The sequence below is a fragment of the Thamnophis sirtalis genome, unplaced genomic scaffold (genome assembly GCF_051295495.1).
Source record: "Thamnophis sirtalis isolate CommonGarterSnake01/CBP01778 unplaced genomic scaffold, rThaSir2_p1.2 scaffold_2, whole genome shotgun sequence".
NCBI classification, from domain to species: domain Eukaryota; kingdom Metazoa; phylum Chordata; class Lepidosauria; order Squamata; family Natricidae; genus Thamnophis; species Thamnophis sirtalis.
The window spans coordinates 59582925-59597532 of record NW_028261382.1 but is presented as its reverse complement, the minus strand read 5'-3'; the positions used below and the strand labels follow the sequence as shown (position 1 = coordinate 59597532).

The following is a 14608-nucleotide window of genomic DNA, read 5'->3' as shown; positions in this document are numbered from 1 at the left end:
GAAGAATCAAGTTGTAAAGAAATGCTTTTCTTTGTTTTTCTACCGGCAGTGGGGAAAAAAAGAGAGCAGAAGACGTCCAGTTTCTTTGGTTTCTTTTATTTTTTTTAAAGTGGAGGAAAAATGATGGATAGATTTTTGGGAGGGAGGGAGGAAGTGGATCGTAAAATCATGGAGAAGAAAGACCAGGCGGTGTAGAAACTTCTGGAATGCCAGGGCGTTAGGATCTTCCAGCCACAGAGTGCAGCTGGTCCGTGTCGGTTCTCCTGCTTTACTGGTCTTTGGTTAATCTTCCCAGTCCAGAAGACTTGAAGTTGGGTTGTTGGGTATTTCTCAACGGCGTGCAAAACTATCATCGTTTGAAATATGAATGAAAGGAGAGGCAGGCAGTGGCGTCCATAAAGTCATCATCTTCACGCCGCTTCCAGTCTTGGTGGTAAAGAAGAAACTACATGAGTTGGCCAAGCGCTTGTTTGCATCCTGGAAGTAAGCATTAAGGGTTCAGGTGGATCTGGTCGCTTCGCCGTAACACGTTTTAATACTCAACTGGGCCAGCTCAGTGACTTGTATATGGCATTTCCCCTCCTGACTTTTTGCTATTATAAATTTGGGGTATTGAGTTTTTTGGGGGACTGAGTTGGTGTGGGGATAATTGAATTTTCCAAGGGGGGGGGGAACAAATTTGTGATTGGACCAATCAGTCCACCTTTCTTTCTTTCTTTCTTTCTTTCTTTCTTTCTTTCTTTCTTTCTTTCTTTCTTTCTTTCTTTCTTTCTTCTCTCTCTCTCTCTCTCTCTCTCTCTCTCTCTCTCTCTCTCTCTCTCTCTCTCTCTTTCATTTTGCTTTTCGCTCTCCATAGTTAGAGATTTTGAGCTTTCTTTATCCTGCAGGATTCATTCGACGCCTTATAACAGGAGACAAGCGAGGAAAATAACTTAGGAAAAAAAAATACTTGTTGGCCTCACCAACCTTCGCGAAAGCTTCCCCATTGATTAGAGGTTTAGAGGTTTATTGGGATTTATATGCCGCCCTTTTCCCTGAGGGGACTCAGGGCGGCTTACAACCACAGGGGAGGGGAAGTGCAAGGTCAAAACAAACAATTAGTGAACAAAAGAAAAATAATAAAACACAACTTTCATTCAGCAATCAAACACTCGGGCGGGTGATTGGAAACCTATTCCCAGGCCTGCTGGGAGAGCCAGATCTTGAGGGCTGCGCGGAAGGTCTGGATCGTGGTGAGGGTGCGGATCTCCATGGGGAGCTCGTTCCATAGGGTCGGGGCAGCAGCAGAGAAGGCTCTCCTCCGTGTGGTCGCCAGTCGGCATTGACTGGCTGATGGAATTCGGAGGAGGCCTAGTCTGTGCGATCTAATTGGTCGGTTTAGGGAGGTAATCGGCAGAAGGCGGTCTCTCAAGTACCCAGATCCACTACCATGGAGTGCTTTAAAGGTGGTCATTAGTATCCTGAAGCAATTGATCCTCTTTGACATATTTAGGGTTTGGGATTTGGACCTGTTTGGAGAGGGGTTGAAGCTGGATACGCTCAGTAGTAGTCCTGCTTGAATCTTTGAGGAGGACATCTGGAGTCCTCCGGGATTAGGCAGCCTATAAATCTAATAAATTGAATTGAATTGAATTGGAAGGTACACGGATGGTATCTCCTAGTGCTTCCGCTTCCCCTTCCCACCGAGAGATCTTGGCGAGAACTTGTAGACGTTGAGTTGATTGCAACTTCTAGCCAAGCCGATCTCGATTCATCGCTTCTGTGCCTCTTGCCTCCCGAGTAAGCATGCCCAGGTTTAGTTAGCAGGTATTTTACTTCCAGTCCTTCATTTGTGTGTCCCTGTCACCTTATGAAAGGCAGGAGGCCTGGAAGGACAGGAGAAACGCAACCCATGGTTCAGTACTTCAATGTAACAGGGTGCCTTCTCATTTCAACTTTTTTTTTTCTAATTCTTCTCCTGCATTTCTTACCTATCCCAGTGTAATATTGATGGTAGGTTAGCTTTTGGGCCGTTCTAGGAGGGAGTTCTAGCTCGGCCAATAACACTCCAGGTTTCCTTGCAGAAGACCTCAGATTTAATCTTCCACATGTCCCAGGGATCTCTTGGGAAGGCGCCAGCCTGAAAGGTGGCTCTCCCATCGGGGTGTAGACCTCGGAGACCCTGAAGTGGCTTAGTAGAAAGGAAACCCAAGTTGTACGTAATGTTGGTTGGCGATAACTTGCTTGCAAACAATCACGGAATCCATTAGAATCTCATTTGACGGTACTACATTCGCGCTGCTAGGCCGTTGCATCTAGACAACACTTTCCCTCGGAAGCTGTGGTAGATAACAGCTGAGGTAGAACTCCACAATTCCGCTTCACTGACCTCTTAGATCTTGCCCCACAAGATTTGGAAGTCTGGTTTCAAAAAAAAAAAAAAAAAAAAAAAGATGGGTCTTCTCACCAACCCCCAGAGGCACAAGCAACGTCTGAGGGACCGACAACGATTTTGCCCAGAGTGAACCTGACAGAAACTTCGACCTCTCTTTTGGAGGAGCGTGGAAATGGCCACAGGACACTGGAGGAAAACCAATCTTGTGCATTTTCCCAACTCTTTTCCTGCCTTCTTGGCTGTCTCAACCTGGTAACTAAACAGCGTTGTCTTTCTCCTTCTCAAAGTATGAGGTCAGAATTGTGGATCCAGGTCAGGTACTGAAGTATGGAAGGAAAAAAAACCAGAAATAAAAAGCGGGTTATGTGCGTTTTTAGCACACACATCAGTTTTATACATTGTAGGTACTGACTTCTTTCTTTGGTTTTATATATATGTAAGTGTGAATGGGCTCGGGTGATTGAGCATTGATGACGAATGTTTTTCAACCTCGGCAACCGGCAAGGATTTCCAACTCCCAGAATCCCCCAGCCTGGGGAATTCTGGGAGTTGAAGTCCTCCCCACTTAAAAGTTGCCAAGATGGAGAAACGCTGGTTTGTGATCTTGAGCAAAGCACAACAGCGACACAGGATTGGAAGCTGGTGGCCAAGCTACACATCCACATTAAAAGGATAAGAATTTGGAGGGGAAAAATGTAGGCAAATACAGAAGTAGCGGTACTGTTTTGAAATGGCAAACCTTTCCTTTTTATACATATATATTAAAAAAACTTTTCCCTAAAATCAGTTAGGCACCCGGTTATTCTTTGGTTCATTGTCACTTCCTCACCGCTTCAGCGTGAGTGTCGATAGCTCCTCACCGCTTCAGCGTGAGCTCAAGGACTCCTCACCACTTCAGCATGAGCGTCGACGGATCCTCACCACTTCAGCATGAGTGTTGAGGACTCCTCACTACTTCAGTGTGAGCGTCAAGGACTCCTCACCACTTCAGCGTGAGCGTCAAGGACTCCACCACTTCAGCGTGAGCGTTGAGGACTCCTCACCGCTTCAGCGTAAGTGTCGAGGACTCCTCACCGCTTCAGCGTGAGTGTCGAGGACTCCTCACCGCTTCAGCATGAGTGTTGATGGCTCCCTTAAGAGGAAGTGGAAATGAAACTTTTATAAATGCTTACTGCCCCCTCCCAAGGGGATGGTTAGCGTATGGTTCACACTCGGTCTATTGACTGAAGCTCAGCTGTGGCCATCGCTTGCCATTTCTTACCCTAAAGCAAATTTTAAAAGCTCCTTTGCCATCTCAACAAACTCCATTTGACAAAATGCCCTTTGGGTATTTGAGGTCAGCTTCCTGGAGAAGGCATTTCTCTGGTTTGATTTTGGGTTTCTTCTTTGTTCTGCTTTTAACTGAGGCATGTAGCAGTTTAGCAAAACGTGGTTTGGCCTGAACTTTTTGAAAAACTTTTCAAAAAGTATTTTTTGAAAAGCACTGCATTGAATCTAAGTCTTGTTTGTTTGCACCCTGAAGTGGGTCAGATGTCCTAATAAACAAGAGATAAGATTATGGTACGGAAGTTGGACAGCTGTGGTTAAAAGTCCACTGTTTATTTCAACCAGGCTGGTACAGGGGGAGAAAGAACTAGGATGCATTGTCCAACTTCTAAGTATCAGGAGAAACTGACTAAATTTCATTTCAACCAGACTGGTAAAGGGGGAGAAGAAGGGGGATAAATTCTCCAACTTCTAAGTATCAGGAGAAACGGACTAAATTTCATTTCAACCAGACTGGTAGAGGTAGAGAAGAAAGTGGATGAATTCTCCAACTTCTAAATATCAGGAGAAACACTAAATTTCATTTCAAGCAGACTGGTACAGGGGGAGAAGAAGGAAGGCTTTACTGTCCAACTTCCAAACACTAGTAGAAGTGAACTAAATTGGTACTGTTTGGTGAGAAACCACTGTTTGCCCGCTCAATCCCTCCACCTTTCATTATTTTGATTCTCCCCCACCCTCCAAAAAAATCAAATAGCTTGTTGAAACCAAAAATCCCTTTTTGCTTCAAGGCTGTAGCAAGAAAGATAGAATTGGGAAAACCTGGAGTCAACCATTGGGGATCAAACAAACATGGAGTTCTACATTTTTGGACTCCAGGCCCATCCAGATGTGCCCAGCTCTGTTCTAGCTGCATCACACAAAGGTGATGCCTGGCTTTCTGTACGCTTGGGAAGGGTGATGGCGTGTGCATGCGTGAGCGAGTGTGCCAATCGGTGAATCACGGCTTTTTAATTTTCTTTGGGAAGACATTTTCGGCTGAATTTGCCAGTCTTGTGGTTTGTCGGTTTGTGGCTGAATTGAACTGTGGCATGTGTGTGTACAATAAAATAAAATAAAAGAGGGGGAAGAGGGAAAAAAATTAAGATTTTGATATTTCATGGGGACGGGGTGCAGAAACGAAATTTGATACTGTAATAAGTCGGTTCCTGGGACATTTTTATGTTCTAATATTTTGATTTTTTTAAAAAAAATGTTTTTATTTCGGGGGGGGAGGAGTGGAGAAGGGTAGGGTTTTTTTGGGGGGGGGGACGCTAATCTTTATTATTTTTTTCCAAGATGCTGTGAGAGACATTCCATCTAGATGCCAAATAAATTGTGTTTTGTTGAGAGGAATCAACCTTCAACTTTTGTGTGTGTTTATTCTTAAGGGAAGAAGGTCACCGATTCTAATGGCTCTCAAAAGGAGATGCTTAGAAAGGCTTTTATGGAAAGATTACATGTCAGAATTGCAGAGGTCTCTGCCAGCAGCCTTGATTTCTGCTCCAGAATCTGACCTGGTATCAAGCAATACAATAATACAATAGCAGAGTTGGAAGGGACCTTGGAGGTCTTCTAGTCCAACCCCTGCCAATTACATGTTAGTTGCAAAGTCATGTCCGACCCATCGTGACCCCATGGACAACGTTCCTCCAGGCCTTCCTGTCCTCTACCATCCACTGGAGTCTACTGAAGTTCACGCCGACTGCTTCTGTGACTCCATCCATTAGTGGTGGGTTTCAAAAATTGTTCCAATCTACTCTGTGGGTGCGGCCTCCTTTGTGGGAGTGGCTTGCCACCCATGTGACCGGATGGGAGTGGCTTGCCGCCCATGTGACCGGATATGAAGATGCCGACGACACTTGTCAGAACCACCTTAAATTACCTCACACACAGCACTGGCCTGCATAAGAATATGATGTCAACTTGTTTTTTAAAAGGTATCTTTGGTTTGCGTCAAAACAACTTCAACACACGCAATGTTCTGATTGCACCACAAACGCAGTAGTCATCCTTACCTTTCACAGAGGCACTGAGTTTTATAAATATGAGCATGATAGTGTAGAATAATTATATCCAAGGACCAGTGGTGGGTTTCAAAATTTTTTGGAACCTCTTCTGTAGGTGTGGCCTGCTTTCTGGGTCCACTGGTGGAACCTCTTCTAACCGGTTCGGTAGATTTGACGAACCGGTTCTACCGAATAGGTGTGAACTGGTAGGAACGCACCTCTGCCATCCATCCACCTCCTTCTCTGTGTCCCCTTCTTCTTTTGCCCTTCTTCTTTCCCAGCTCTTCTCCAGTAAGTCCTTCCTTCTCATTAGATGGCCAAAGTACTTGAGTTTCCTTTTCAGGATCTGGCCTAAAGAGCAGTCAGGGTTGATCTGTAGGACTGACCGGTTGGATCACCTTGCAGTCCGAAGAGTCTTCTTCTCCAGCACCAGAGTTCAAAGGCCTCCGTTCTTTGGCGCTCAATCTTCCTTATGGTCCAACTTTCACAGACATACATTGCAACTGGGAAAAACATAGCCTTGACTAGACACACTTTTGCAATTACCTAGTTTCCTCTTAATTGGAGCTGGACCCAATTTTAATTAAGGTAGGAGTTTTCTACCTTGGAGAGCTCCTGCAATACCCTTGTTGTAACTGCAGAGGGCAGTGGTTTCAAATACATTCTTCAGCTCCCAAGTCCTGTAAGATTTTTCAAAACAGATCCATGAAAAAAAACAGCAACATGAAAATGAAATGAAGAAACGGGGTAGATTTTTTTGCCCCAATGATGTTGCCTTGGGGTTGCGGAGCCGAGAGAGATGGGAAGGAAATTAAGGGACGTGAAGGAATTTGGCTTTCGAGTTGAAGAATGAAACAGAGAAAGGTGCGAACAGGAGGGGTTTGAAGAGAAGAAATGGCCTGGTCTGATGCCATAAGGAAGGGTGAGAAAGAATGTCAAGCAATGCCTCTCTTGATTTTGTTTCGTATGAATTGGGATAGAAAGAAATTTGGGATAGTTTCAAGATTCTCATAATATATCGACAATAAATTAGGATTCTTCCCCTTCCACTTCCTACCCCATCAGAGAGCTTAGCTGAAGGTATAGTCTGACCAATGCTGTTCATGTATTAATTTGTATTCCATCTTGAATATTTTTATAATTAAGGTGGCAAATATATCCATAGACCCCTTCATCCTCTCTTTCCCACAACCAACAACCCGTTGAGGTGGACTGGAATAGGGGAGTGACTGGCCTTAAGTCACCCAGCTGGCTTTCATGCTTAAGGCAGGACTAGAACTCACCAGCTCCTGCAGATTGGCCCAAGGTCACCCAGATGGCTTTCATGCCTAAGATTAGACTAGAACTCGCCTCCTGGTGGCCCAAAGTCACTCAGTTGGTTTTCATGCCTAAGACTGGACTAGAACTCATTGTCTCCTGGTCACTGGCTCAAAGTCTCCCAGCTGGCTCCTATGTCTAAGAAAGGGCTAGAACTCACTGTCTCCTGGTGATTGGCCCAAAGTCACCCAGCTGATTTTCATGCCTAAGACTGGACTAGAACTCATTGTCTCCTGGTCACTGGCTCAAAGTCTCCCAGCTGGCTCCTATGCCTAAGAAAGGGCTAGAACTCACTGTCTCCTGTTGATTGTCCCAAGGGCACCCAGTTAGCTTTCATGTCTAAAAAAGGGTTAGAACTCACTGTCTCCTGGTCACTGGCTCAAAGTCTCCCAGCTGGCTCCTATGCCTAAGAAAGGCTAGAACTCACTGTCTCCTGTTGAGTGTCCCAAAGGCACCCAGGTGGCTTTCATGTCTAAAGGGCTAGAACTCACTGTCTCCTGGTGAGTGGCCCAAAGGCACCCAGTTGGCTTTCATGTCTAAGAAAGGGCTAGAACTCACTGTCTCCTGGTCACTGGCCCAAAGTCACCCAGCTGGCTTTCATGCCTAAGGTAGGACTAAAAATCAGTCACCTAGCTTCTAGTCTGGCTTCTTAATTGCTAGATCGAACTGACTGTCACTAGATGGTTTCCCCATCTAATTGAATGTAAAACATTGAGGCCAAATAGAGGAGAATTGGTTTATCCAGCACGGATAGTGTTAACAATGGAGATAGTTGGCCCTGGGCGTAAATTTCAGTCTTGGCCCCAAACAATGGCTTCAAACAAATTAAACTTGGCTGATATCATCCTGCCTATTTGGAAGGATCCAGAGATGTTCTCGCACCCAACTGACACAAGCCCTGAATTATTGGATTTGAAGCTTGCAAATTGGCTTGTTTTGGGCTGGCGACCAACACAGCTGGTACTTTGACGCTCAAAATAGACATTGTAAATCACTACAATGCAGGCCAGGGTGTTTTTTCTTCCAAACTTGGCCACTTTTTAAGATGTGTGGAATTCAACAGACAGAATTTCCCAGCCTCCATATTGGGAGTCGGGAGTCCATGCATCCTGAAGTTTCCAAGATCGAAAAACAATTGATTCTTGGAAGCACAAGCAAACACACAACCTTCATCTACCTGACCAGATTGATGATTGATGGGTTAGGGTTTACTCTGGAATTCTGGGAGTTGAAGTCCACAAGTCAAAGGGGGCACAGTTTCCCACCTCGGTTAAGGAATTAAAAAAGGGTTAAAGAGGAAGGTTTAAAAAGCTATGGCAAATCTAGACAGCATACGAAAAAGCAGAGACATCACCTTGCCAACAAAAGTGCGTATAGTGTCAAGGCGATGGTTTTCCCAATTGCAATATATAGCTGTGAAAGGTGGACCATAAGGAAGGCTGAGCGCCAAAGAATGGAGGCCTTTGAACTCTAGTGCTGGAGAAGACTCCTGCGAGTCCCTTGGACTGCAAGGTCATCCAACCGGTCAGTCCTAGAGGAGATCAACCCTGACTGCTCTTTAGAAGGCCAGATCCTGAAGAGGAAACTCAAAGATTTTGGCCACCTAATGAGAAGGAAGGACTCCCTGGAGAAGAGCCTCATGCTTGGAACGATGGAGAGCAAAAGGAGAAGGGGACGGCAGAGAAGGACGTGGCTGGATGGAGTTACCAAAGCAGTCGGCGTGAGCTTAAATGGACTCCAGAGGGTGGTAGAGGACAGGAAGGTCTGGAGAAACATCCATGGGATCACGATGGGTCAGACACGACTTTGCAAATACCAACAACAAAAAGGAAGGAGAAGAATTAAGATGGTGGATCATAATCATGGTAGATCATATTTAAGATAGTACACAATTGTCATCATTTTAAGTTCTTTATATTTTTTCAGTAGATTTTTTATACTTTTAAGGTATTGAAAAATTAGAAGACCTTTCTATAAAGTCAAATATTCATGTAACTTTGGTATTTGTGGGATGCCTGTAAAAATACACAGGTGATCTTTAGGAGAAACACCCTGGTTTTAAACATCCACATTTAGTCATTTCTACCCAGAATAACACTTGTCATTGAACAGAATCGCTTCAACTGGGAGATGGACAGCTTATACTATACATTCAATAAAGAAAGAAAAAATAAAACTGTACAGTTGAATGTCATCTACCTGGAACCGGGAGAAATGTAAAAGATTTGCCCTTGTAGGGAAAAAATGATTTATTTATGATTAATGTTCAACATTACATTATTTGCAGTGCCCTTTGCTTCAGAAACATTCTTGCTGAAGGCATCACAACGAACATAAATTTAAATAAATATTCCCTGAAAGCTCTTCCTTTTATGTTCTAAACCAATGTTTTTCCGCTCTGTTGGCAACTAAAATCTGGAATTTGTGGTTCTTGGTTGGCTTGTTTGAGAGCCAATGTTTAAGGCAGCTGGCTGATCCTCTTAAAGCTTTGGAGATGAGATTGCTTTGATGGAGAATCACGAGAAGTTACAACCATTCTTTCTCTGGCATTCTTCTTCTTGTACCATATCCATCATTGGATGTTGGCGATCATGTTGGCAATCCTATTTTTGTCAACAGCCACATGAAAAAGTTCTGCCAAGCTTTGTCCAAACCAGTCCCTTAGATTTGGAAGCCACGATCTTCTTCTTCTGCCTGGACCTCATTTGCCTTCAATCTTCCCCTGGAGGATTAGGTGAAGGATGGTGTATTTTTCCGAGTGTCGCATCCCATATCCAAAATATTCTTTCACTTTTTAATGGCTTTGATGATTTGGCTTTCCCTGCCGGCTTATCCCCTCCTCATTTGTGATTTGTCAACCCAGCTTATACGTAACAGCCGCCTATAAATCCACATTTCAAATGCTTCTAGTTTCTTCAAGTAGAGACCAACTCTCTTACTCCGCAGAGCAGGATAGAAAAGATATAACATCTGACAAGCCTGATTTTCAGTTTCAGGCTTATGTCGTTGACTGCAGAAGACCTTTTCCAGGTTGGAGAACACTATTCGAGCTTTCTCGATCCTTGTCTTTACTTCGCTGATCATGTTCCACCTTTCATGTAAATTAAAAGCGAGGCACGTCATCCTTTCCACACTAGAATTGTAGAATAAGAGAGTTGGAAGGGACCTTGGAGGTCTTCTAGTCCAGTGTTTTTCAACCACTGTGCCGCGGCACACTAGTGTGCCGTGACATAGTGTAAGGTGTGCCGTGGGAGAATTACTTTATATATAGTCAATATAGGCACAGAGTTAAATTTTTTTAACATTTTCTAATGGTGGTGTGCCTCGTGATTTTTTTCATGAAAAAAGTGTGCCTTTGCACAAAAAAGGTTGAAAAACACTGTTCTAGTCCAACCCCCTGCCTAGGCAGGAAACCCTATACCGTTTCAGACAAATGGTTGTCCGACATCTTAAAATCTTCCAATGTTGGGGCATTCACAACTTCTGGAGGCAAGTCGTTCCACTGATTAATTGTTCTCACCATCAGGAAATCGTGACCCGTCAAAAGCACAAACGTCATAAGCACGCCGACAACACCGCGGCGCTAAAACCGCGATTTCAAAAGCGCGCTGACAACAGCGCGCCGACAACAGCGCGCCGACCGAAGCGCGATTTCATTTAAGGTACGATTTACAGTTAGGTTTAGGGTTAGGTTTAGGGTTAGGTTACAGCGCGCTTCTGTCGGCACGCTTTTGTCGGCGCGCTTTAGGGCTAATTAGTCACTAATTCGTCACGCGGTTTTGTCACCGCGCTTTAGACACCGCGGTTTAGTCAGGCGCGCTTTTGTTGTGCGCGCATTTGTGGTGGAACCTCAGGAAATTCCTCCTTAGTTCTAAGTTGCTTCTCTCCTTGATTAGTTTCCACCCATTGCTTCTTGTCCTGCCTTCAGGTGCTTTGGCAAAAAGCTTGACTCCCTCTTCTTTGTGGCAACCCCTGATATTGGATAATCCTGAAGGTTTTCAAACATTTGAAATACCTCGTCCCTCTCCTTCCCACTCTCCCTCCTTTGCATATCAGAGCTTTACACTTTTGGCTGCATCTCTCACCATCTGTTCCAAGTCAGTTGGTTAACAGTTGCGCTCAATCCCAACAGGGGATGCCCAGCGATATTCCCATCATTCATTTGGATTTTCATCTTCCGGCATATGCCCTTTCTTGCCAACATTATTTGGCCCTTGTCCTGACAATCGTCTGCTTGTATTTTTTTTAAAAAAAATTCCTTTTCAAAATATGTTATTTAGCACGAGCATCAGTGGTGGGATTCAAGTTTTTTTTACTACTGGTTCTGTGGGCGTGGTGTGGCTTGGTGGGCGTAGCCTGGTGGGCGTGGCAGGGGAAGGATGCTGTAAAATCTCCATTTCTAGGGAGGTCAGGACAAGAAGCAACGAATGGAAACTCACCAAGGAGAGAAGCAACCTAGAACTAAGGAGAAATTTCCTGACAGTGTGAACAATTAATCAGTGGAACAATTTGCTTCCAGATCAGAGGTGGGTTCCTACCAGTTCACACCTATTCGGTAGAACCGGTTCGTCAAATCTACCGAACCGATTAGAAGAGGTTCCATCAGTGGACCCGGAAAGCAGGCCACACCTACAGAAGAGACTCCAAAAATTTTTGAAACCCACCACTGGTCCTTGGATATGATTATTCTACACTATCATGCTCATATTTATAAAACTCAGTGCCTCTGTGAAAGGTAAGGATGACTACTGCGTTTGTGGTGCAATCAGAACATTGCCTGTGTTGAAGTTGTTTTAACGCAAACCAAAGATGCCTTTTAAAAAACAAGTTTACATCATATTCTTATGCATGCCAGTGCTGTGTGTCAGGTAATTTAAGGTGATTCTGACAAGTGTTGTCGGCATCTTCATATCCGGTTACATGGGCGGCAAGCCACTCCCACCCGGTCACATGGGCAGCAAGCCACTCCCACAAAGGAGGCCACACCCACAGAGTAGGTTCAAACAATTTTTGAAACCCACCACTGCTCCTGATGTTGTGAATGCTCCAACACAGGAAATTTAAAGAAGATGTTTGATATCCATTTGTCTGAAGGGGTGTAAGGTTTCCTGCCTAATCAGGGGGTTGGACTAGAACATCTCCAGGGCCCCTTCCGACAGGGTCTCTCTCCTTCCATCTGTTCCTTTTTTTTTTGGCGGTTATGTCATTTTGTTGTTTGTATGAAGACACCTCCCACCATCAAGTATGCGTGTTCTTGCTTCCACCCAAGGAGCAATTCCCCCGCCGGGAATGTCGCAGCTGACAAAGACGGATCTCCTTTCCCCTACGTTCGTCTGCTTTCTTTCAACCCACATCTGTTGCGTTTGGCAGCGGAATTGCGGAATCTCTGTTGCCTGCTGTTAAGCCAACTGCTCAATTTAGCTCATTTTGAGATTCGGGAGCCTTTTCTGAACCAACTTACCATTTTTAACCCTGGGAGAAAAACTGCAGCGAAGATACACAAGAGTGAATGGGGACAACAGATCTGTCTTACCCCCGCGAGCAGGAATGCCTACCTCAACCTCCATCACGTTCTCCACGATGGACCTTCTAGCTTCTCACACCTGCTCCTAAACTCAAGCTGCGCTTGGCTTATAATGGAGTATTTTTTAAAAAATAAAATAAATGAAGCTAAATTCAGTTGGTTTAGTAAATTGGAGGATTTGCACAATACAATGAAATGTCCTGACGGCGAGAAGAATCAACCCATGGAACAGAAGTTGCCTTCAGAAGTTGTGGGAGCTTCATCACTGGAGGCTTTCAAGAAGAGACTGGACTGACATCTGTCGGAAATGATGTAGGGTCTCCCGCTTGGGCAGGGAGAGGGGGTTGGACTAGATGACCTACAAGGTCCCTTCCAACTCTGTTATTCTGTTATTATTCTGTTATTCAGAAGTTGTGGGAACTTCATCACTGGAGGCTTTCAAGAAGGGACTGGACTGACATCTGTCAGAAATGGTGTCGGGTCTCCTGCTTGGGCAGGGAGGGGGGTTGGACTAGATGACCTACAAGGTCCCTTCCAACTCTGTTAACCTGAATCTAACCCATGGAACAGAAGTTGCCTGAATCTAATATGATCAAAGGCCTGGAGACTAAAACATATGATGAACGATTGCAGGAACTGGGCATGGCTAGTCTAGGGAAGAGAAGGGCCAGGGGAGACTGGAGAGGAGCCTTCCAATATTTGAGGGGCTGTGACAGAGAGGAGGGGGTCAAACTATTCTCCAAAGCACCTGAATGCCAGACAAGGAATAATGGATGGAGAGATTCAACCTGGAAATAAGGAGGAATTTTCTGGCAGCGAGCACAATCAACCAATGAAACAGAAATTGCCTTTGGAAGTTGTGGGAGCTTCATCACTGGAGGCTTTCAAGAAGAGACTGGGATGCCCATCTGTCGGAAATGGTGTGGGGTCTGCTTGGGCCAGGGGGTTGGACTAAATGACCTACAAGGTCCCTTCCAAGCCTTGTTCCAGTGGGTTTGCATCATGGTCTGGAACTGGCTGACCATCTCAGCCCGATGAGCCTCCAGGCGCCGGTATCTGGCTTTGCACTCCCGCAGGTCTTCCCTCTGCTTGGAAAGCCCATGCTCCTAGTCCTCCGTGAGGTGCTTCTGCTGAGCCTCCTTCTCGGCCAGATCCAATTTTCTGAGCTGCTTCCTGTTGGGACCCTAAGGAGCCCCTGGGGGGGGGGCAGGCAAGGAGTGGCTGGGAGGGGAGGGGGAGAATAGAGGCCGGTGAGATTCCCCGCGATGTGAGTAACATTGAATTGGATTGGATTTGGATTTATTTCATTTATATGCTGCCCTTTTCCCCGAAGGGGACTCAGGGCGGCTCACAATTTGGTCAGGGAAGGGGGTACAGACAGGGGATAAAAAGATGAACATAAATACACAATTTAAAAACACACAACAACCATACCATTCGAGGAGGGGGGCAAAAGCTCTTTAGCCCCAGGCCTGTCGGAACAGCCAGGTTTTAAGGGCTTTGCGGAAGGCCTGGAGGGTGGTGAGGGTTCGAATCTCCATGGGGAGCTCGTTCCAGAGGGTCGGAGCAGCCACAGAGAAGGCTCTCCTCCGGGTAGTCGCCAGTCGGCATTGGCCGGCGGATGGAATTCGGAGGAGGCCTACTCTGTGGGATCTGATCGGTCTATTGGAGGCAATTGGCAGCAGGCGGTCTCTCAAGTACCCAGGTCCAATACCATGAAGGGCTTTATAAGTGATGACTAGTGCCTTGAAGCGTATCCGAAGACCAGTAGGCAGCCAGTGCAGCTCGCGGAGGATAGGTGTTATGTGGGTGAACCGAGGTGCACCCACGATCGCTCGCGCGGCTGCATTCTGGACAAGCTGAAGTCTCCAAATGCTCTTCAAGGGCTGCCCCATGTAGAGCACGTTGCAGTAGTCCAGTCTAGAGGTCACTAGGGCACGAGTGACTGTTGTGAGGGCCTCCCGGTTCAGGTAGGGACGCAACTGGTACACCAGGCGAACCTGGGCAAATGCCCCCCTGGTCACAGCCGACAGGTGGTGTTCGAAAGTCAGCTGTGGGTCGAGGAGGACTCCCAAATTG

General features: G+C 45.6%; 1 protein-coding gene and 1 long non-coding RNA gene across 2 annotated transcripts in view; both read left to right on the top strand.

Moving 5' to 3' along the window:
• The first annotated feature begins 63 nt into the window (after nucleotides 1-63).
• LOC106554817 (carbonic anhydrase 15) overlaps nucleotides 64-14608 on the top strand; it is a 46796-nt gene continuing 32251 nt past the window's right edge. The window contains exon 1 of the mRNA XM_087705697.1: nucleotides 64-483. Coding sequence (XP_087561823.1) covers nucleotides 450-483 — 34 coding nt within the window. The 5' untranslated portion in view covers nucleotides 64-449. The remainder of the gene's footprint in view (nucleotides 484-14608) is intronic.
• On the top strand, nucleotides 1475-5046 carry LOC148048877 (uncharacterized). Its single transcript, XR_015695533.1, has 2 exons — nucleotides 1475-4162; nucleotides 4244-5046. It is a non-coding gene; the product is annotated as an uncharacterized LOC148048877 (long non-coding RNA).